General features: G+C 43.0%; 1 protein-coding gene across 7 annotated transcripts in view; it reads right to left on the bottom strand.

The window, feature by feature from the left end:
• Positions 1 to 24,360, bottom strand: part of FILIP1 (filamin A interacting protein 1) — a 78,382-nt gene that overhangs the window by 30,022 nt on the left and 24,000 nt on the right. For all 7 annotated transcript variants that reach the window (XM_083431136.1, XM_083431139.1, XM_083431135.1 and 4 more), the window contains 2 exons: positions 10,286 to 10,564; positions 1,182 to 1,355 (listed from right to left, as the gene is read on the bottom strand). In XM_083431136.1, the coding sequence (XP_083287262.1) occupies positions 1,182 to 1,355; positions 10,286 to 10,558 (447 nt within the window). In that variant the 5' untranslated portion in view covers positions 10,559 to 10,564. The remainder of the gene's footprint in view (positions 1 to 1,181; positions 1,356 to 10,285; positions 10,565 to 24,360) is intronic.

Genomic DNA, 24,360 nt, shown 5'->3' with positions numbered 1-24,360 from the left:
TTGGTACATCTGCTGAACAAGGATGTTGCATTACTGTAAACGTGGCATGGCCTCTTTCATTGCCTATAAGCAGTCACTAGTAATAAACACCACTGATACCCATTAGCTTTGCCCACGACAGATCAAATGTAGAGGACGACGACAGTTAACATTGTAACCATACCAAGCTGCTTCAGCAATGAGCTACTGACATTTTGATTTTGATGAGAGCTTAGATTGAAGGAAGGGACTGATTATTCGGCTCACTATTTCAGATTTCATTGGAAGGAGAAAAGAGATTTCAGTGTGAAGGAAGGGAAGATTCTCAGTGAGGTTTAAAGGCTCACTCTTAAATCTCTTCAGAATTAAACTGTACAGAACAGTTTAAGAAGATTAGTTGTGATTGCCCTTTTATACTTCATGATCACTATGGCAATGTTCTCAATGACAGCTAACAGTTACCCCTCTTTTAAAAAAAAAGAAATGGAGGAAAAAGTCTTCCTTTGGCATCTATGCACAGCACAGAGACCCATTCTGTAATAATAGTCATCCATTATATAGAGTCAGCAAGTTAATCAGAAGTCTAGAAGTTTCTGTGGAATAACTAAATGGGATTTGGAACACAGGGTGATTCACACACCCCAAACCCCACAATATCCCTGGGGCTTATGCTTTAAAGGCCAACAGGCCACATTTGGTCCTGGGCTTAGTATTCTCCATCCCTGTTTGAGAGCAAACACAGTCAACTTCACAGGACTATATACAGATATCACAGTGGTTTGGTCACTGGTGTGTTGTGCTGCTGTGGAATTTGCAAATGGTAACATACTGTTGCCCTTGGTTCCACATTCAGAACATGCATGTTTCCTCAGAGGTAATTCTCACTGTGTTCTCTTACTCAAAGGCATGTGTTTCTCCAATCACAGCCTCAAAGTCTGCTTTTTAGATTTTTAATTCTCGTAAACTTTGCAAACATGCAACGTGTTGAGCGCTAGCACACTATCACTGTAGAGGATCAGATTAGGTATCTACGTACGCAAGTGTTGCCACTGCAACATGTGGTGCAAGAGAGGAAAACAGAGACATGCAAGGTTGGGGATGTGCCCATGCCTTCAGTCGTGGTATTTTGTAAAGCAAATCGCAAATGCAAGTCAAAATGAAAAGGACACCCTGACTCAAGGTTCCTAAAGTAATTTGCTTACCTCTGAAATTGGCTTCTCATAGACATCTTCCCCTGTTGACTTCTCATGGGCAAGGGTCGCATCCCTGTGCAGTATCCTGAGGACATTCTCTGGAGCTGAAGAGCCATAGTGCGCCTCCAGAATTTCAGGCTTTATTTTCTCTGTTTTCAGCATATGGATCACGTCTTCTCGAGCCTGCAAATTGACAATATTATTAATATTACTACTACTATTATTTAATTACTTAAACAATGAAATAGCAGCATTTTCGACTGCTGACGTACTATGGGCTGTATCCAATGGTGTCCATGCATAAGCTGGGCGCTTTGGGGGCAGTTCTGAATTCCTCATCTGAGGCCCTGTGGGTGGTAGCCAGGCATCTGAGAGCCCTCTAGGAACCAAGGCGGCTTCTGTGGGGACCTCCAGTGAAGGTGCAGGGATGTCCAGTTCCAATAGGATCATTAGTGTGGGAAGGGTCCCACTCCTTTCATTCATTCATTCTATTTCACCAATTTGTATAAAGCTTAATGACAGCAGTCTCTAAGCAGTTTACACAGGAGACCCCATACAATGAGACCCCCCCCCCATTCTTGCTCCTCATCTGAGAAGCCTGCAGACCCAAGGGCTGATCACTGATGCCAGCTTCAAGGCTTTGAAAAACGGGATTTAACATATTTGTAGTGGTCATATCTACTGACTGCCATAATAGCTGTATGAAACCTCCATGTTTGGATGCAGTTTACCTCAGAAAAGCAGAAGCTGGGAACAAGCAACAAGGAATGGCTATCATCGTTTTGCCATGCTGTGGGGAAGAAGCTGTTAAACTCATGGCTTACTCATGAGTAGCCCTGTCAGCCAGGATTGGTTTCAGCTAAGTAAGGGTGGGGCTTGGAAGATGTTTCAAGCCGCCAGACTCAGGCTGATGTCTTTTAAGCCTCAGAAGGCCCCAGAGAAAGAGGAAGCCTAGGGGAGATCAGCAACCAGTAGAGCTCATAAAGAACTGAAATTATATACTCCTTGTAGCTATTTATCCAGCTGCTGAATTCTGAACTACCGGTAATTGTGCCTTCCAAACAGCTTTCAAGAGCAGCCCCACACTGAACACATGATAGTAGTCTAGTTGAAAGAACCTGGGCATGCTGGGCCTCCAGAAAAGGTTTACTGATTGTTGTTAGAAAGAGAATGTTGGATTAGATGGGCCTCTGGTCTGATCCAGGAAAGCAAATACTTCTGGGGCATTCCTAGTCCCTAGCATGTTGTCTTCAAAGCTCTGGCATACTTGCTTTGCATAGGATGCTGTTGTAGTAATTATTTGGGTTAAAAGTACTGATTTGCAACACATACATAATTGTTTAACCATCAGCAATCTGAGCATTCCCTGGGTGGAATCAACAGCCCATTAGCTAGTTAATTTTAGGTTCAGTATAAGATGCTCATGAAGCCCAACTGTTTCTTTGCTTAAAAGCATCATTGCCTTTTAGCCACCAACAACTTTGTTTCCTAGCTGACTGATGAGCCGTGTAAGATAATAATTGAACTCTGCTGTTAAAAGAGATCTGTTACTTCAATTATATAATGACCATTGCACATGGAAGGAGCCTAGCAATGCTAAAGACAAATAGCACCACTCATAAATAAAGTTCTTCATGAAATCATTCAAGATTTATTGGATATTATTAACTTCCCAAGATGGCTCTTCAAGCCCTTATGTGCACAGCTTGGGGTACACGACTACAGGCACCATGAAACAGGGGATCAAAGTTTACTAAGTCCAGACTTTTTCTTCTGATTATGCTATACCCGTAACTGTCAAACTCTGGACATGAGCACTCTGTAGTCCTCATTCCGTTTATTAATAGTGCAACAGCTGCTGCGTACTAGAATCAGAAATAAGATAAGGTCATGGATCCCCAATGCAGTGTTGCGGTCATACCAGTGGTACATTTTCTAAATTTTAAAAGACTCTGTGCACTGGGCCTGACAAAGAATGTAAATAAAAACTCACAAGGTAGCCCTCTAAAGGATTTCAGGTGCCTGTTCTCAGGCAGCTGCAAACGTTATCTCTCACAGTCAAAAGAAAAGTTCTCTTCAGTTTCTGGCAATTTAGGCTAGTATGGCATGTGTCTTTCAGATGTTCATCATCCATGTTGACAACATATCTACATGCAATACAGGCCCAGCATCAGCATCCTGGGACAGCTGCTAAGGCCTCTGGACTCCCCACAGGGTTGTTCACCACCACCACTAAAACCTGTCCTAGACACTTCACAATGAGAAACTGGGACCATGAGTCTCCATTTTAATTTCTCACAATACACTGGAATATTGGGTATTCCAGGGCTTTGTGGGAATATTGGGTATCCCAGGGCTTTGTGGGAAATTTAAGTGGCGGCTTCCACCTTTGGAATGCTGCTGCCACCAAGAAAATCCAAGGAGCCCATCAACACAACAGAAGGCCAACTAGATGATGCTTTGCCCAGGCACGCTTCATATTTTGAACCGGCCCTGATGCAATACAGGGGTAGGAAACCTTTTTCAACCTGAGGACTGTATTTGCTTCTGAGCAACTTTCTGGGGTCTGCCAGCAGCAAATGCAGGCAGAGAAAAACATGCAAATGTTTCTTTTCTACAGTATGTGAGTTTCCACACACACTCACAAAGGCCACTTTCCATCCTCCATCTAGTCATGAGGCATTATAAGGCCTCAAGGACAGCCAATTCTGGGTATGGAGCAAGGCCTGTGAGGGATGTGACCTGGGGAGAGTTTCAAGGGGCAGATGAAGAGGTCTCGAGGCTCACATTCAACCCCTAGGCTCGAGGTTCTCCACTTGCATCTACAGTGGTACCGCGGGTTAAGTACTGTACTATATATTTGGAAAGTGGTTTGCTTGTCTGTCCACCCACCTCTCGAGATGGCAATGCCAAGTTTGGCATCAAGGTTTCTGAGGTGGGGGTGGCAGGCTTTGTCACTGTTTGGTTTCTGGGTGCCATTTTGAATCAAGATAGTGGACAAAAATGTGACTTTGTCCATTTGTTGGGCGCCTCTCAAGATATTGTCACCAAACTCAGCATGAGGGTTCATGAGGTGCAGGGGTCATAGTCTTCATCAAAGTTTGGGTGCTGGGCACCATTTTTAATCAAGATGGAGGACAACTGTGTTGTGACTTTGCCCGGTTTTTGGTGTGACATATCCAAACTCACGAATTACACAATCCATTTTAAAAAAATAGTTTCTACAGATTTCCAGGCAGCACCAGGCACACCCCACTACTTAGATGTCTTTTTAAAAGATAAAATATACAGTTAAAACTTTTTCCCATGTATCAGCAACACAACAACATCCCTGTTGCTTATTCAGGAGAGACAAATGAATAGCCCAGTGAAGTACCAGTTATACCAATTCAATGAATGGACTAACTCTGTTACATAATAATGCTGTGCTGGCTTGCACACACCCTCAAGCAACTAATAAAGTCTGATGTCAAAGGCAGGATATTGGGCCAGACAGACCTCTGATCTAAACCAGTGAGTCTATTATATTATTCTCTCTCTCTCTCTCTCTCTCTCTGTGTGTGTGTGTGTGTGTGTGTGTGTGCATGTGCATGCAACTATATATATAAACTGCACTTCCAATGGGGCTGGGGGCTTTGCCTCCAAATGTTCAGAAGACAAAATGAGGAGGCGAGAACTGCGGCGATGCAGCAGAGCCCCACTTTGTTACTTCTTACATCAGGCTTTGAAACAGATCAAATGCACCCTGGAAGACATCTGTCTGTTATTTCCTGCCATATAGCTTTTGGTTCGGCTTTATTGCCAGAGAGCTGCACAGATGATGTCACTTTTTCTGTGAAAAGAACCGGCCACCAGAGCCTTTTCACTGACATAATTCATTATCTGTAGTCTGGCCTGGGGACAGCAAATTCCCATGACCAGGAATTAACTATATACACTGCTTGATGTTGTCAGACTTTTTAAGGGCTGAAAGATATCATTTCTTGTTTTGTTGACACTGAAAAGGAGCCTTGTTCTCTATTATCGCACCAAAGGGGAAGGTTAGTCGCAAGCCTACGGTTCCGTGATCCTTGGCATTACAAGAAGCAAAATCGAAAGGTCAATGTAGATTATGTACACAGATCAAAGTGTGTTGCGATATGTCTTGCATGCTTCAGGAATTAAGGCATCACAATGGACAAACCAGCTGACTCGCGGTTTGCCCTCGCCGGTTATTATAAATGCTCTCATGGCCAAATTTAGCCATCTGCAGATATTGTGTCCATCAGGTTTATCAGTGGCTGGAGTTGCTGAGGGGAACCAGAGCAGTGTTATTCTCTTCTCCAGCGATTGCTGGAGGCTCTCAGGAAAACGAAAGGACGCCCATGGGCATCTGTTGGTTGTGCTCAAGTCGAGTAACTGTGTTATGATGCTGAGTAAAGCCTGCAGCCATTTGACCAAGACCAAAGAAAGAAGAAGAACAAGGCTCTGGGGCAATCCTCTAATCCTGAGTTTCCAATCCTAGGGAACTGGCATTGTTAAAAGAAGAAAAACACTACACATTGAAAGCTTAATATATTGCCTGTTTTGTCCTTCAGATGATCCACTGTCCTGCAGCAGTGCAGCTTCTTTGCCATCCCATTGGGTTGGGGGAGGACACAATTCCAACGGTGAACATGGAAAACTGGGTGGGGAAACAACTACTGCAGCTATGAAGTTCAGGAGGTGTGGATAGAGCAAGGATGGGGAAGATTACGCAGCTTGAGGGCCACCTTCCCTTCTGAGCAACTGATTTACATGTATGAATCCCCTGAATTTCTGTTTTAGTTGCTGCTATATGCTGTTACACTGTTTCCTTGGTGTTAAGCTGTACTTTGGTTTTAAAAGGCATCGTTTTTATATTGTACATAGAACTTACTATTTAGAAATTTTGAAATATTAAGTGGTTTGGAAATGCTTTAAACAAAATAAATTTGCAATGGGAGAAAAGCTCCCATTGGCACCAGAAGCTTTCCTCCCTTTGTGACCTGCAAGTGTGTGTGTTGATTCCAACCAGGACTGCAGCAGGGGCAAAGGGTTAACTCTCCCCCCCCCCTCCACACTCTGGTCGCATTTCACCTCAGGGCCCCTTCTGTTGGGATAGTGGAAAAAAATGATTCATCTCTCACTGAAAGGTGAATCTACCTAATTCATACTTCCCAAAACCACATGGGAACCATAATGCAAGCCTCCTTTCAAAATTTGCACATCTCTGAATTTTGTAATACATTGCTGCAGCCAAGGCATGCTCAAAAAAGCATGTACTGGGGGTAAAGTATGCATTTTTTAAAAATCACATACTGAAAATAAGATACAAAAATGCATTGCAAAAAAATGTGTATTGGGGAAACTGAATGCAAATGTGTTTATAAGGAGAAATTTGTGCTAAAATGCTGGTGAATTTTCACAAAGACATTAAAATAAAAAGAGGTGGATAACGGAACTTCAGACTGAGAAACTGAGAGAAACTGATATTGACAGATTCACCATCCCTGCTTACATTTTTGCTAACCAAAAATCACAGGCGTGCCTTGTCAAACTGATCACATCTAGCATAGTCAGGTCTAGCTTTCCCCTTAGATTAAGAATCAAATTTCTCACAGAGAGGTGTAGAGCCTGGGAACTGTGAGTTCTGCTCTGCTCATGGAAAGAGGCTTTCCTGCAGCCTCATCCCCTCCCCGCCACCCGAAAAAGAAGCTTCTCTTGAGAGTCAGGGGCATATTCCAGAATAGCATTTGATGTGGCCTGGGGGCTGCAGCTGTGTGGAGGAAACGGCAGAAATCCAAGACCACCACCCCTTTGCGCAAGTGAAAGCGCCATCCACTCTCTCAAATGCTTCCTTGGATCCAAGCCAGTGTTACCTAAATGAATCACTGAATAAACACACACAGGAGACAGGAAAAAAGGCAAGCTTTGGGTGGTCCATGTCTTGCTTGGATACAGATACTAGAGTAGAAGACACAAATAGTGTACAAGTACCAAGAGGTCATACTGAGTTGCAAAAAAGTAGTAACCACAAAAGGATTGGGCCTGTTGTATTTTGAAACACAGAATTGTAGAGTTGGAAGAGACCATGAGGGTCATCTAGCCCGACCCCCTGCAACACAGAACTCTTTTGCCCAACGTGGGGCTCAAACCCATGACCCTGATATTAAGAGTCTCATGCTCTACCAACTGAGTTATTCCACTGTTTATATGTGCAAGGAACGTTCACAAGTCATAGCGTAGTGAAGCCCACTTCAAGGCCTAGCTCCCCATAAAACTGGCTGTGCTTTCTTGGCTCTACAACCTCTGGCTGAGGCTTGCTGCTCGCATTGTGGTGTCATGTGAGAGAGCCTTCTCAGTGGGGGAGCCTTCCCCTTTGTAAAATCTCTCCCCTCCACACCATCCAGGCCTAGTTTCATCTACAGCAGGAATGGCAAATTGTGGTCCTCCAGATGTTGTTAATTTACAGGTCCCATTATTCCGGATTATTGCCCATGCTAGTTGGGGCTGACAGGAATTGGGAGTTCAAGAACATCCAGAGGCTTACAGGTTTCCTATGCCTGAGCTATTGTAAAGCCCTGACTGATCACTTAAGAAGAGCAGCACAGGTATCTATTTTGTGGTAAACAGATGCGTCAGTAAAATGGGTTTTGGACTTAATTTAGTTCCCACATAATTTTGGTGGCAGTATCATAACTAAGAATGCAAATTGTCCCTCATTTTTTATTGCCACATATTTAATTTGCAAAGTTCTTTGCAAAGTGTTGATATCTGATGGGAATATGCCCAACGACACACTTGTTTGGCAAGAATCTAATGGCATTTTTAAAGATGTCAATTGTTATTTTTTTTAAAAAAGAAAATCAAGTTAAATGCCTACTGAGCAAAAGACAGGAACGGCAGTACTTTGATGTACAGCACTTGTTCCATTTGAGCTGGCCAACAGGTGGAGCCTTTGAACCAGATACACACAAAACTAGAAAGGTAAATCCTTTTGAAGTTGGCTGTTTTGCATTTGTTCTCCTTAAGAAGGCATATATTTTGCGAAAGCCGTGGGGCCTGCACCTGAAAAGAAGACCAAGAGATCCCAGCCTATTGATAATCTATTGATATCTGTTGATAGGCAATGCAAGAACACAGAGGTATGTGATGAATGGCATTATTGTGTCAGATTTCCTTTATTCTGAGCACACACACAGACACGCGTTCCCTCACACAGCAAAGGAAGCAGAGGTGCTCCACTATGGCATAGCGATTATACCGTAGGAAAGGGCCATAGGCCAATGGAATAGCGTTAAATCGCTGGCATTACCAGGTAGGGCTGCGAGAAACCACCACAGAACTTTGAAGAGGCCTGGCCACTTCATTTAAAATATTTGGGGGGCTTACCAGGCACCCCTGCTTATGACTAAATCAGTCACATCATATGCATTGCCCTAGCAAGTGCTTCTGTTGTGACATGATGGCTGTTTAATGCAAAACTATCCTTCCATTTGTAGCTGCTAGCAAAGAAAAATCCCTGCTGTCAATTAGCCTGGTTTCGTTTATTTTGGAAGGGGAATGAGGTAGCTAGTTCAACCAGATGCTGCTGGACTGCTATTGGTTGTGCTGGCTGGGGCTGATGGGAATTGGAGCCCTGTGATATCTGAAGAGGTATCTGGGTGGCGCTTGTGTTGTTAGCAGGAGGTTCCTCTCCTATCTCATGCTTCATGTGTTTGAAAGGTCCTTTTCTTATCTATTTTGGTCAGGTGGTGCTTCTTCCTGCCTCCTACCTCCCCTCACCCAGTCAGTGAATTTTTCAACCACGTTATAAAAATCCAGCTGCCTTCTTCCACAACAGGATAAACTCTGATAGCAAAGCTAGCCCCTCCCTGTTTCATCACCGCAAGATGTATAAAGATTTGTTTGCAGATGCCTGGCATTAGTGTAACACTAAAAACAGCTGCAGGGCTAGTCAGCCGTTGGCTCTTCGTATTGGAAGACCCAGACAGAAAAGACTATGGTTAAAGCTCCATAATTCAAAACACCGAGCAAGGAGTTGACTGCATACAGCAAAGGAAAAGGAAAGCATATATAACATGCTACAATGTACAGTGGTACCTTGGGTTCCAAACGCTTCGGGTTATAAACACTTCGGGTTACAGACTCCGCTAACCTGGAAGTAGTACCTCGGTTAAGAACTTTACCTCAGGATGAGAACAGAAATTGCTTGCTGGTGGTGCAGTGGCAGCAGGAGGCCCCATTAGCTAAACTGGTACCTCAGGTTAAGAATGGTTTCAGGTTAAGAACGGACCTCCAGAATGAATTAAGTTTGTAACCCGAGGTACCACTGTATTAGGTCACTGCAATAGCTGGGCAGTCCTGCCAGACTCTTCACCTTTTGCTTATTATCATCTGGGCCACTCTATCCATTGATTTGACATCATGGAGTCATCATGGGGGGGGGGGAGGTTTGGGGGGCAATTGTTTCTTTAAAACAGGCACACAACCACCCTGTGGATCATTCAGTCTATTCATTTCAATAGCTCCTTCCCCCTGAGAATATCAGCAAATGCTGGTATAATAGGTGCTGAGTTTCAGTACTGCTTTTGTTGGGCGGAGAAGTATTATATGTTTCTGTGTATTTTCTGGCAAAAGGCTTCCCTCTTCTGTTTGTGTGATGCTGTCTTGTACAATGGGATTTTTTCTTTCTTTCCTAATTAGTGATTTTTGGATGCTGTTATGAGACAGATGGAGTCATACAGACTTAGATGCTGACTAACTGGGCTCTCATTTCCTTTACAGAGATCACAGGGATGTAGTTTGGCCTTCAATCTTTCTTGACCTCAGAGAGGAGACTCAGCTTCTCCTTTCTTCCAAGTCAACTGGGACTTTATGCCTTTGAAGGAGAGTCCAAGTGTTCTCCCTAAGATCATTCATTCACTCATTATTAATTTTTTATAAGGCCTTCCTACCAAAGGAGCCCAGACATATGTCTTCAAAATGGTTTGGTTATATGGCACATGTACACACGAACTCTGTGTTATATATGTCAAGGCACAAATGTTTTCTATAGCATAGAAGCAAAAAATATTTCAAAAAAATAGAGGGGCAGAGAATTTCTGATATACCTGCAGTTCTCCTTCCATTATACTAAGGAGACGAATCAGATCCTCTTTAGAAAGATCTATTGATTTCTTGCTTTTCCGCTCACTAGGACCTGGCAGTCTGCTGTGCTGCTTGACGTTGCTTGAGCCTGAGCCTTCATCTTCTTTCCGGTTAGATTTGTTCTTTTTCTTTGCATCTTCCGGAAGGTTTTGGTTTTCTGTGTTGCTTATAATGGTCTTTGACTTGGAGAAATGCCCGTTGGATGAGCTTTCTCCACCTTGATTTCGGGATCTCATCCTGACCTGGATAAAACAAAACCAAAAAATAAAATAAAATTGAATGCTAGGGCTTTTAGTTTTATTTGAAAATTTGAAAACATGTGGGAAAATATTTGTTTATTTTTACACCATCTGCACAGGAACTTCCAAACCAGTAACAATGTATTATTCTTTTTTTTAAAAAGTAAGATACTTTCATAATAATTATAAACAACACCTTTTTCGATGAAATTCTGCAGAAAGTACTTTGATATCTCATTTAAGCATCCAGGCAGGTTCACTGCAGTTGTCAGTCAGCCATACACAATAAAACAGAACTTTGCCAAACTTTATGAGAGGCAACCATTTTAAAAGTGAAGGAGGAAGATGGGAGAACTATTGCTGCAGTCCTAAGTCTCCTCAGATGTAAGCCCCATTAAGTTTGGTGTAACTTCCTCCCAGGTAAGTTGGTACCAGATTGCAGCGTCCAATAACAGGGCCATATTCAGTTTTGGCAACAATTAAAATGCTTAGCTCTTCAATAAGTTCCTTAGTCACTAAAAGGACTTGGCAAGACCATACAAAACTGTACCTTCCCCCCAAGTTTCCCACTGCAGAATATTTAATATTTTTGTCCATACAAATATTTTCAATTTCTGGCTTTCATTCTCACATGCAACATTTGTCACAATTTCATACTTCTCTCCTTCCCTCCCTTCATAATTTCCATTTTCCTATGTAGCCTTCCTGCCCTCAGAAAAGGCTTTCATCCACCTAATCACTACCAGTTTCTCTCCAACTGCACCTCTCAGCCTCTCCTAAACTATTGTAAAATGTAGAAGCTTCTCTCTTGAACTAATCAGTAAAAACCATTATCCTCTGTGGCTTAAAATCTCACCATGTTATCCTCTTCTGTCTCTGTTCTTGCAACGTTTTTCGCAAGGGGAAAAAAACCCCTCTGTCTGTAATATTAATTAGGCACTTACTCTAATTACGGTGATTATGAAGACCAAAAACATGCAAATGCATAGTGAAAATAATATTATTTTGATCTTTTCTTAATAACCTCTTCCTCTGAATTTAATGTTCAGTTTGATGCTTGCAATCTTATCTGACTTGTCAACCATACACAGGACAACATGGTTTGGTGCAACTGACCATCTAGTCTCCATGAGGAATTTAATAAGGCCAGATTAATAGTGACATTGTAAATCCTAAGGCACTTTAACAAATCTGTTTGGGGGAAATTACAGAGCAGAGATGTGATGTATGGAAGTGAGAGCTGGACCATAAAGAAGGCTGATCACTGAAGAATTGATGCTTTTGAATTATGGTGCTGGAGGAGACTTGAGAATCCCATGGACTGCAAGAAGATCAGACTTATCCATTCTGAAGGAAATCAGCCCTGAGTGCTCACTGGAAGGACAGATCGTGAAGCTGAGGCTCCAGTACTTTGGCCACCTCATGAGAAGAGAAGACTCCCTGGAAAAGACCCTGATGTTGAGAAAGATTGAGGGCACAAGGAGAAGGGGATGACAGAGGACAAGATGGTTGGACAGTGTTCTTGAAGCTACAAACATGAGCATGACCAAACTGCAGGAGGCAGTGGAAGACAGAAGTGCCTGGCGCGCTCTGGTCCATCGGGTCATGAAGAGTCAGACACGACTAAACAACTAAACAACAACAGAGCAGAGAAGGGCTTGCAGTTAGCCAGTGCTATGCTTGTCTCCTAAACATAGGACTTATTACTTCTCAAATTTCCATCATTATCACAGTGCTGTAGTTTCAATGAATTCAGTAAGCTTTCCCCGGTAGAAGTAGCTGTGAGCCACAGAAAACCACTCTTTCTCCATCCTGAGCCTCACATCTGCAATACAAGGCTAATGCTGTTGTCTTTCCTAACAGAGCTGTTTGAATAAGGATTACGGATATAAAGCATGTGCGTAGCACTTTGAGCTCTCAGTATGTGCCATGCAACTGTGAAGCATTATTGCTGGAAGGGCTTTAACTCAGTGGCAGAACAGATGCTTTGCATGCAGAAGGTTCTGGATCAATCCCCACCCTGCATCTCCAGAGGCAGCTAAAAAAGATGTCACCTGAAACTAGTTTGTGGCCATTTATTATACACAGTACTGAGATAGCCTGCATGGACCCAAGGTCTAACTTGCGATAAGGCAGCTTACCATGTACTATTGTAGTTTCCAATACCCTGGTTCCTTCTCCATTGCCATCCTTAAGCTCTGTAGCTGCTTCACCATTTTATTTGCCCCAGTTGAAGGAGAAAAATCAAGCACAGAGTTCTTCTTTGTAGCCTTATTTCCATTAGGGAAATGATCATATGAAGGTTTATGGGTTCAGACTAAGTTGGTCCCACTGAAATCCAACCCACTGGCTCCTAGGCTCTTGAATACCTAAGCAAAATATACTCACTCAACTAGTGGCATTTTTCTCTCTTAGAAGATCTGTGCCCCCACTCTAAAAATAAATATCTATTATGAACGTGAACAATACCTGTGGGGTTTAGGAAACACTTGGTGTCTCAGGATTGTGGTGGAAAAATAAACATTGGCCAATGTTTCCTTTCAGGCCAATTCAATTTGCTACTGAACTGTAATGGGTCATGAGCATTTCAGTCTACTTCCTTTTCAGGAAAAAGTACTTGGCTCTCATGGTGACTCAGATGTTTTGTGGGATCTCACTCCACCCCATCAGTAAGTGACATGAACATCACATAATAACCTATTTGGAGATTTCACATAGTTTAAGGGTGGGTCGGCCAATTACTTAATGATTGTAGAACATGCTTTTTATTGATGAGCAGTACATTTTTATTGGTGAGCAGTTCTTGGAGGAAGGCTGAGCAGGATCTCCTAGTACAAAGATTGCCAACTTGCTTGGGCCTGATGGCACATTTGCAAACAGGAGAAATTGTTATGGGCACCACACGCTCCCAACATGACCAATAGCTCTATTCCGTTGACTACAACAGAATGAATGCTCTAACACAAAAAAGCTTGGGGATAAAACCAAGAGTGGGTTTATGTAAGGAATGTCTCTGAACTTCACTTTGTAACTGGGCCCAATTCCTGAACTGAGCATGTGCTCAGAGGCAGCCTGTCTCTTAATCCTACGAGGAGGTCGACCCTCCAGAGCCACTAGAGTACACCTGGCTCTGAACAGTGGTATCTGGGGTGTAATGGGAGAACGCTTGACCTGACTTTTCTCTGGTTCACACATACTCAGGCAAATACTTTTGCACTTCCATGCATGCTGTTTCACATGCATATCATAATCAAAAGCTTCAAGAGCCTCTCCAAGCACAGGAGATTGCACTTTGCAATCTTTCTCTGTTTTCTAGGAATTTCATAATTCCACTGCTTTATTTATATTGGAGATTAGCATCTCTGATTTCTTTAGGCTGGGAGTATAAATGTATTAAGTTGTGAGTTTAAATGCACCTGTGATTTTATGTTTATGCTGCACCATATTAGCCAACATATGACTTATGATTCTTTTTGTTTTGTTTTGTTATAAATGGATGCTCTATTGATTGTCCCAAATAAACCATCGGTGTGATGTGAACAACCTGTTTAGGCACACAATAGTATGATGCTTGACTGCTTCTCTGGGAAAGTTTTCACCTCTCATAATCATGTTTTAGAGTCATGTGTTAAGTACACACACTCTCCTAAACACATGTACCACAGGGTTCCTAGTAGAAAAGCAAATTAGATCCTACAAGCCTGAAATCTTCCCATCTCTGTTCCACATTATTTAATTGAGAGTTCAAAAATTATGGTAGATTGTGCTAACTTGGTAACAAAAGATGAGAGGGAAATCAACATAGCAAACTTGCTATTTTAGATATTTGCATACGAGTGAAATGAAAGAAGTATGAGAAATAAACAAATGGAATTTGCTGGTTTGGCACACAGAATGGATTTTTGACTTGCACTGCTTCAAATTCTTCATCCCCCCCACAAGGAAATCTGTGCAGAATTCCAGTAAAGTGGAACCAGGAGAGATTAGATACAAAAAGGGGGCGAGGGGAAATATTACAAGAACACTGATTTCATGGTGTTCCAAGCATGAAAACAGAACAGGACAAACAAAACCTGGTTTCTTCATTGATGTGGCTAATAAAAGTTGTTCCGGAACAAAACATATACCCAACTAGCATTATTAACAGTAAGCAGTTCGCACTTTTTTTTAAGCAGCCAAATAACTACATTGCTTTAAAGCATCTCATTTGGTAAATGCTGCAAATTCATGACTGAATGAGCCTGGCAATAATAATTTTACCAACACTACACTACCTCAGCATCCTTTTGCATACAATATGCACAAACCACCAAAAGCCACTCTCATATGTAAAATTGGATATATATCGTACACCCAAGATGATAAAAGTAAAGGGGGAAATTAAAAATTAAAAGGTTAGTGTTTACGTTGTTTTCAACAGTATGAAGAAAATATTGCGTAACTCTTCAAGGCAGTGAATTTTTGTCTCATTTTATGTGGTAGGTACATGAGTGTTCTGGTTATTTACTTAAACCTTTGTTGTTCTGGGAAACAGTGCTTCAATTTTCAATAATTATCAACATGTGTGCTTTTAATTACATGACTTCTACATTGGTTTCGCAGAGATCAGAAAGAAATATTTCCATGGAATTTGCTGACACGGAGGATGTCAGAAGAGGATCAACCTAATCTTGTTTTCTTTCATCTAGTGTAAGATATATACTCATCAGAGCTCTTGGGAAAACAGGCCAAATCAGATAATGCTGTGGCATCAGTAATACTTGTAGAATCAGATAAAGAGGCTGGTCGGAATTACATATAGATAGGAAGCAAGCGGAGAGGCACATGTCAGTTAGTCAAGCTGGCTTTGACTAGCACCTCATTTCTATGAATTGGCTTAACCTAACAGTGGTGTAAGTAATAACCCCTTGTTCCCATCTTCTGTTTTCATTGACATCGAAATAGGTACCAATTCTACTGCTTTAATAGAATGCAAATATGTTCATATGAGAGAAGTTGAAGTGTCCATAGCTGAAATTGATTTCAGATAAAATTGATCAGATGAAAAAATCTGTACCAATTCACCAGTGGTAGCACATTTTTCCTACACATCAACAGAGGCTGAAGTCTTATTTTTAAAATTTTATTGTTACCAGGGCTTTTTCCCCCAGCTGAAGCTCTCTGAAATTCAGTTCTAGCAACTCTCAAGTGAGCACCATTGCCATTATAAGGGAACAAGGGAGGTGTTCATGATGAGTCCCGGCACCTCTTTCTCTAGAAAAATAGCACTGATTGTTACATTTACAGTGGTACCTTGGGTTACAGACACTTCAGGTCACAGACTCCACTAACCCAGAAATAGTACCTTGGGTTAAGAACTTTACCTCAGGATGAGAACAGAAATCGTGTGGTGGTGGCGCAAGGCCCCATTAGCTAGGTGGTACCTCAGGTTAAGAACAGTTTCAGGTTAAGAACGGACCTCCAGAATGAATTAAGTTCTTAACCCGAGGTACCACTGTATATCCCATCTTTCCACCAGGAGCTTGTGGTTCTCCTCCTCCCCATTTTATCCTCACAATAACCCTGTGAGGTAGGTTAGGCTGAGAGACTGTGACTTGTCCAAAGTTACCCAGGGAATGAACCCTGGACTCTCAGGTCTTAGTCCAACATTTTCCAGGCTGGGTCTTACAGTATCATGGCAGCATGGTACCCACTGAAAAGCACAATTCCTGCCTGGCAAGGAATGTTCAAGTCACATGCAATCAGCTTAACTGACAACCATTTGGTCACTGACGCAGGAATGAATAACAGACATGGTTAGGGCTATCCTGATAATTCAAGTTTCCACACTCTACTAAAGAGGCATGGAGCAGAACAACAGGAAAGCCATTTTAAGGTAGCTCTGTATATGTAAGAGGTTTCTTACTTTTTCTCTCCTCCTTTATGTCATCACATTCATCTGTGAGCACGGCTCCTGAAGTTTAGTTTAATATGAACAAACTGTATTTTGCTCCAAAATTTGCTTCATTGTCAGCAAAGAAGGATGACATCTTCAGCAGGAATGTATCTGGCAAGTTACCAGATAGATTACCTTGCCTACCAAAAGGCTTCCTTTGCTCTTGAAATGGCTAATCCTCAGTATTAGGAAACTTTTGCCATTTTTTCTATTGTCAGTAGGAAACTGACTCTGTACCATTCATTTGTTCACTGTACTCTCAAACAGCTTTTAATGGTCATTACTCTTCCCACAGTAATGTCTTGTCTTGGTTCAATATGGCAAGAACTTGCTGATGTCACCTTATGTGGTTAGCACAACTTGCTGGGAATATACACAGCTGTTGGCTCTAATTTCTGGCTCCACTGCCCTGTCAACTTCCCCATCAAAATATTATATCATTGCCACACTTTGTGCAGAAACTTAATTCTAATTCTCCAACCCCAGTAAGGTAATGTTCAACACCTCTTGCAGAGACCCATCTTCTTCCACAGGCAGTAACTGTATTCCTCTGTGAGAACTGATACATAGAGTGTTACACCAGCACTTGTTTAAGCTGAGAAGGGTAAGACAGAGGCAAAGACATGAGATCAGGATGCTGGACCAGATGGGACGTTGACCTGATGCAACAGGCTCTTCTCATGTTTTTATTTAGGTCAGAGCCTGGAAATAGCATTGTTGTTTGGTTGTTTAGTCGTGTCCGACTCTTCGTCACCCCATGGATCAGAGCACGCCAGGCACTCCTGTCTTCCACTGCCTCCCACAGTTTGATCAAACTCATGGCTAAATCCTTTCCAGTAGTCTGCCAGGTTCTGGGTTCAGGATCCACAGTGGATTTGAGGCCCACCACTTTCCCCCAGCAGAACCCAATCTTTAATGATGAATTGGAACAAACAGTAATTGGGTTTTATGTGGATTGCTATTTGTTCCAATTTAGCACTAAAGAGCAGGTTTTCTGGGGGGAGCAGCAGGGCAAGTGGAAAACTGCTAGGACCTGTGTCTAGCAGAAGTGTGGGTGAGCCCACACTGTCAAATAGATAACAATCATACAACGAGAACATCCTACCTTCTAGAGAAAACTTGTGATAAGTCTCAGTGTAAAGGACACAAACTTTTATTTCCTAGCAACTGCAGTCAGTGTTCAGGTTACTGAGAAGGACTGAATTCATGCAGGGCACTTTCCACAAATAATTCCTTATGTGAAAAGCTGTAGTAGTACAAACCAACACAAGGGCAAAGCCACGTGTCTTTGAGTCGGCCTTTAGTGAACATTGCTAGACTTCATGATATATCTGGCCTCTTACAGTGAAGAAGTCTGTCATGGGCTGGGTGGATGCAAAAGAATAGTACAGCATGAGACTCTTCTTAATTTCAGGGTTGTGAGTTCGAGTCCTGGTTGGTAAAAAAATTCTGCCCTGCAGGAGGTTGGACTAGATTATCCTTGTGGTCCTTTCCAACTCAACCATTCTGTGATTCTGTGATTGGTGGGAGTCAGCAATGGGGGAACCCCCAAGGTAAGAAGGCTCAGAGCCTGGGCAGATTGCTGGTGGGATGATGATGAATAGTCAGAGGTCAAATTGGGGGGGGGGGGCACATCAGAAGCTGAAGCAGTAATAGGGCTTGGTGAGCAGGGAGAGTCTGTGGCAGAGAGAAGTCCAGAAACAGAAGCAGGAGAGGAGGGAAGCCCAGAGGCAGAGATGAATCAAGCTGGTGAAGAAGCCATGGTGTCTCGCCCTCTTGCTACAACAAACTCTCCTTCCCCCTTGGTCTCCCAGGACTAGGAGAGGTATGAAGAGAGAGGAGCAAAGACAGGCATGGCAGCATAGTTTCAGATTGCTTGGTAAGGACCTGGGGGAGGAGGAGACTTAGGCAGGGGTGGAAAACTTGGAGACCTTCTGTCTCCACAATTGCTTCATAGGGGCAGGACCTACCAAGAAGAGCTCCTGTGCTCTTTAGGCCAGGCACTCCTGAGCATACCTTGTTTCATCTAATAAAGAGTTAACTTCACTTACTCCATGTGGTTTATTGCTGACCTGCTCCTGACAAAGTCATAGGGGTCAGCCTAGGAAGGGACATTCCTCAGCACAGGTGCCACCACCAAGCATGCCCTTCAGTCTATGGGCAGACCCAGAACAGGCCTTCTGATGTTCATCAGACCATGTGGGCTAGAGTATATACTGGAGAAGGCAATTCATCAGATAGTCTAGTGTAGACCATGAGGAGCTTTGAAGATAAGAACTAGCACTTCGAACGGTACTCAGAAATGAATCAGCTACCAACAAAGATAAAACAAAACTGGCTTCCAGGCATGAAAATAATGAAGAAACATTACACAACACAATGATCCAGGCACCATGTACACATGCTAGTTTGTTTTCAATCTTATAAACAAGAGTATGTTTCTTTCATTCCCTGGCATATGGTTTGGTCTTGTTTTTTTGTTTTTAAACTAATGTTTTATCAGAACTAATTATACTCCTAAATTATGAAAAGCATTAGTGGAACCTGCTACAAAGTGGATGGTGTTGTTACAAAACCATATGCCCTATTAGCACGCCCAAGCAAACCACAAATGTATCAGCATTCTGTATGACAGATAAAAAAGCAGGAAGTGGGAATAAGACTTTTAGAGCCAAATTCTCGACAGCACACAGCTCTTACTGAAATGGCTAAACGAGAGCCAGATTTCCAATCGCATATCATTTCTATAGCAGAGTTCCAAGCATATCCCTCAGTAAACCTGGTAACACATCAGTATTATCTGCATACTGCAGATGTGAGGATGAAACTAAGCTTATTGTTTACAGATCTGGGGTAACAGAGTTTGGGGGGTGCAAAGGCACCCATAACTGCTAGGGTTAGTGAATGTTAGAAAATAATAAATGGTAGAACTTAGTTAATATTTGGAGTATTGAAGGGAAGATGCCAAGCCTGTGAAAAAATACAGGCTAAGCTTCTCTTCCAAGCCAGGATGAGGACCTGAGACAGAAGTCCTTAAGAAAAGGTTCTGGAAACAAGACATTAAGCCATCAATAGAAACCACCAACCAGGCAGGAGGCTCTGCAGGTAACAGGAAGAGGTTGCCTAGGTGACGGGAGAGGGCGTGATGTCACACAGAAAAAATGCCGTCCTTTTTTAAAAAAGAGGTCTGGATAAAGGAGGCGAGAAGACAGATGGGGAGGAGTTGCTTGGAGCAGGGATTTTGGGGAAGATGAAAGGAAGCGGGCAGGACTTCATGAGCTGCTGTGGAGGCCGGAACCAGTTTGGCAGGCTGGGGCAGAGTCAGATATGGAGGTCAGGATGCCTCAACAATCCAGGGCTGGAATGCTGGGGGAACAAGCCCCTCTTGAGATGCAATGCTCTGAACTCCAAAGTAGACCCAGGTGTAAATATGTGTAAAGGGTAAAGGTAAAGGGACCCCTGACCATTAGGTCTAGTCGTGACCGACTCTGGGGTTGCGGCGCTCATCTCACTTTATTGACTCAGGGAGCCGGTGTACAACTTCCGGGTAATGTGACCAGCATTACTAAGCTGCTTCTGGCTAACCAGAGCAGCGCACAGAAACGCCGTTTACCTTCCCGCCAGAGCGGTACCTATTTATCTACTTGCACTTTGACGTGCTTTCGAACTGCTAGGTTGGCAGGAGCTGGGACCGAGCAACGGGAGCTCACCCCGTCGTGGGGATTCGAACTGCCGACCGTCTGATCGGCAAGTCCTAGGCTCTGTGGTTTAACCCACAGCACCACCCGCTTCCCTGTAAATATGTGTACAATATACCATGTTTCTTAAAAGACACTAGCCTCTGCTGTGCCTTGATTTCCCAGCAGAAAAACAATCCGGGGTGAGCGACTGGAACCCCACTTGAATTTTGATACCTCTTGGCAGAAGTTGGGAGTAGTGTGCAACCTTTGTAGCACTTTACATCACACCTTGCTGATGTGTGCAACAACCCGAAAATGTGGTTTGAAATGCAGCGATAAAGAACAACCTTGCTGCTTTTAAAGCTGGGAATGTTTACATAGCATAAGAAACAGTGATTTGTCTCAAGCCATTTACTGAGGTCATGGCAGAAGTGAGACATGAGCCAGAGAATTCTTACCGTAATTCATAACTAAGCCATTCAGTTGCTGCAGAGTTCCAGCCCTTCTTAGGACACATTGAAATAGGTTAACATGCTAAACAGTGCTAATCACATTTTGACATAATGGTTCTGTATTAATTTCTTCTTAAAGAAACTGATCCTCAAGATCAGTCCATGGAGCCATAGTTTATTAGATGTTATATTTGTAACTGCTATATTTCTTAAACTACCAGGAGAGCAAGAACTCCTATGAGGTTCCCTCTGTTTGAGTCCCTTCACAGATTTTATGGTTTCAAATGTCCATATCTTGTTGGAAGCGTAACGTCAATGCAAATTTCTGGACTATGTTCAAACCTTGGCACATGCTCAGTTTTTACATTGTTCCTTTTCCATCTGGTCACCTATTGCACATACGTAATGCAGCTTATCAAAGTCTATATTTTAAAATTCAAGGCTCGCTCATCTCTTACCGGCTCAACTAATTACAGCTTTCCTGAGCTCATGCAATGCAGTATTTTACTGATGTGTGCCTGAAGTCAATTAATTGTACAATTGTACAAATGAAATGTACCCCAAAGGTTCCAAAGCTGGAAGGCTGGGTGGCCTTCCCCTACCTACTTGTCAGCCACTCATCCTACTCTTGAGTAGGACCCTGGCAGAGACACATGCCCGACTGGCATGTTCCCTCCCTCCTAGTCGATCATTCGGAAGCTTCCTGTCTCCATCACATCCCATTTTGTGGAGTCAAAATATACACCGCCATGTGACAGACAAAAATTCCATGACTGCAATAATGGAGCAGGAATTCTAACACAACTGTCCTTCAGAGGGCTTGGGCTACAACTCCCACTGGCCCCAGCCAGCATGGCCAATTGTCAAGGATCATGGGAGTTGTAGTCAATGGGCCATATCTGATTAACTTGCTGCACTAGCAGAAGCCTGCACAATGAGTCACGCTGCGGTAATGGGACTTTACCCCCTCTTCTCCCCCTACACACCCTCTGCATCCTCCCCAAATCTGTTCCAGGGGTTCGGGAGAACCCCCAGAACAGCATGGGTTGTGGGGAGGAGAGGGGAGCTCATCCTATCTGGAAGCAGAAATGCTTGCCTGATGAAACAATCTCCATGGTGCTACTTTGAATACAACCCCAAAACATTCTGAGGGCACCAGACTGGGGAAGGCTGACATAAGGTAAATTATGGATGCATTCACAAATTCCACCTGCAACCACTGTGATAGTCTGCATGTGTTGAAACACTGATCACTCAGGAACCACTATAAACAGAGCTTTCATATCACCTAGGTCAACTGAGCCTGGGGGCCAAGGTGAAATATCATGAATTTGGGCTCAGCTAAGGAGGAAGGTTTTGACCAAACTGCGGGAGGCAGTGGAAGACAGGAGTGCCTGGTGTGCTCTGGTCCACGGGGTCACGAAGAGTCGGACACGACTAAACGACTAAACAACAACAACAAAGTAGGAAGGTAGCTGGAAGCAAACCCTTTCGGGTATATTGTTAATTACTAACTGCAAAACCGACATTTGGTATTTCCCTGATATGGATTTTGGAATTTTCCTTATGGGCCAGCACAGCTACCTTTACTTTTGAAGCAATTGTCAAGTGTGTCAGTGAAAGAAGGGATCCCTATCTGCTCAGATAGGAATGTTCTTTAAAGATCCCCAATTTGCTAGAGATTGATAAAGCTGGTTGCCTTATCATGCTGGTAGGAAGTGCTTTTGGTCTGAAGGGGCAAATGAGTATGAGACAGGCATCCCCGGGGCACAATTGCTGTTCCTTGGAATGTGACTAGTCCACTATGTTTTCTGCAACATGGGGTCATTTTAATTCACAGAAGAGGACTTCACCACCATGCTGATTCTGGCATGAGCTGAGTCTTCTGCAAACATCTGTATGAACATCCAAGCCACATTTTGTATGAATATCCAGTCCAAGCAAACTTGCCTCCAGTGAACTTATGAATTGCAAAGCAGATTCTGGAGGGCTGCTTGGAAAAACAGACTAATCCCTATGTAACAGGGAACTGCAGTTTGCTAATGATGGTAGATCTGTGGGGATTTGAACTATGGTTCTTTGGGTTGTTTGGGGGGATGCACTTTAAATGTGCTTTAAGCATAGCATGTATGCAGCCTTGGATTCAGCAACACCTTCTGAAACCCTGGCGAGCTACTGCTGCTCATAGAATAGTAGAATTGCAGGCTTAGAAGGGATTGTAAGGGTCCAACCTTCTGCATTGCAGGAATCATAGCAAAAGAATCCCTGACAGATGGTTATCCAACCTCTGCTCAGAAACCCTCAATGAAGAAGTGTCAACCACCTTTTGGAGGCAGTCCATTCCACTGTTGAGCAGCTCTTACCACCAGAAAGTTAGTCCTAATATTTAGTCAGAAGCTCCTTTCTTGTCATTTGAATCCATTGGTTCAGGTCTTAACCTCTGGAGAAGCAAAACAACAAGCTGGTTCCATCTTCCATGTGATGGCTCTTCAGTTATTTGAAGAAGTCTACCAAATCACCTCTTCCTCAACACACCCAGCTCCCTCAACTGTTCCTCATAGGGCTTGGTTTCCAGACCTGTTTGTCATCTTGGTTGCCCTCATCTGCACATGTTCCAGTCACGGTAAACAATACTGAACTAGATGGACCAAAGGCAACATCCTAGGCTCCTATATAACACTGTGATACACAATATACATTAACATGCAATGAGAGATGAGTGTTAATAGGGGGAAAGCATGCATTCTCCCCAAGAGGCCTCTCTGTTCTAGTGCATGCAGTGGCTTCTTCTCCTTGCTTAAAAATAATAATAATAATTAAGGAGGTGCCCTCCACCCCTTCAAGGCTGTGCCCACCTCTAGTGTGAGCGGACATTTCCTGGAGAAGAACAAGGCAATCCCCTTTGGCAGCCTTCTGTCTCCATTTTGTCTGAACAGTTGTCTCACTAATGCTACCAAACCAGGCTTGATACAATAACAGCAGTGCTAAAAATGAATGTACACAAGCCCTCAAGATTAACTTTCTTGGATGGTGACTGGCTCCAGACATTCTGCCTGGAAGCATAACGAGAGTCAAGTCCATTGACTCCAATCGCTAACTCAGTGCCAGCTGTCTCTGCACTGGCTAACAGGACCTGCACTGTTTGTTCACCTCTAGAGAATGTTATTTTGCTTAAGAGTGGCAAGGTCATATCAAATGAAGTCACCATTTAAGTAATAGCCCTGGGGATAATGGATAGCCACCCAGGGTAGTAGCAGTTATAATAGCACAAGACACATTTCCCCCATGTCCTTTCTAAATGAATTGTTTGTGCATCCTTGCAACAAAACAAAACAAAAAAGGAAAGGAAAGAGGAGGGGCTGGGGAAAGCTGTATAGTGCTAGGAAAGAGCTGAAAAACAACTTGACATTTACAGTCAACACAATCAACATGTAATCTAAGAGCATGCTCAAAAAAGTCTGCGTTGAAGGGTAATTGAAAAGCGGAGGGGTGAGGGAGAGAGAGAGAGCCTTGGTAAAATCCAAGCCAAACTCAAGATTTACTGAAACCAGAAGGCTTGCAACACTGTACGAAAGAGGAAGATATTGGCCACGGATGAAAGCAGAGCATTTCACAGATAATGAAATAAAAGTTTTCATTTTGGAACGTTTAAGCAGGAAACTTCAATCCTGCATGACCAGTTCCAGAATAAAACGGTGCTATCTTTCATAAAAGACACCATTCCCCCCCCCC

This window comes from Podarcis tiliguerta (genome assembly GCF_965153285.1).
Source record: "Podarcis tiliguerta genome assembly, chromosome: 3".
NCBI lineage: Eukaryota > Metazoa > Chordata > Lepidosauria > Squamata > Lacertidae > Podarcis > Podarcis tiliguerta.
Note: the sequence above shows the minus strand (reverse complement) of the source record. Positions and strands in the feature narration are given on the sequence as shown.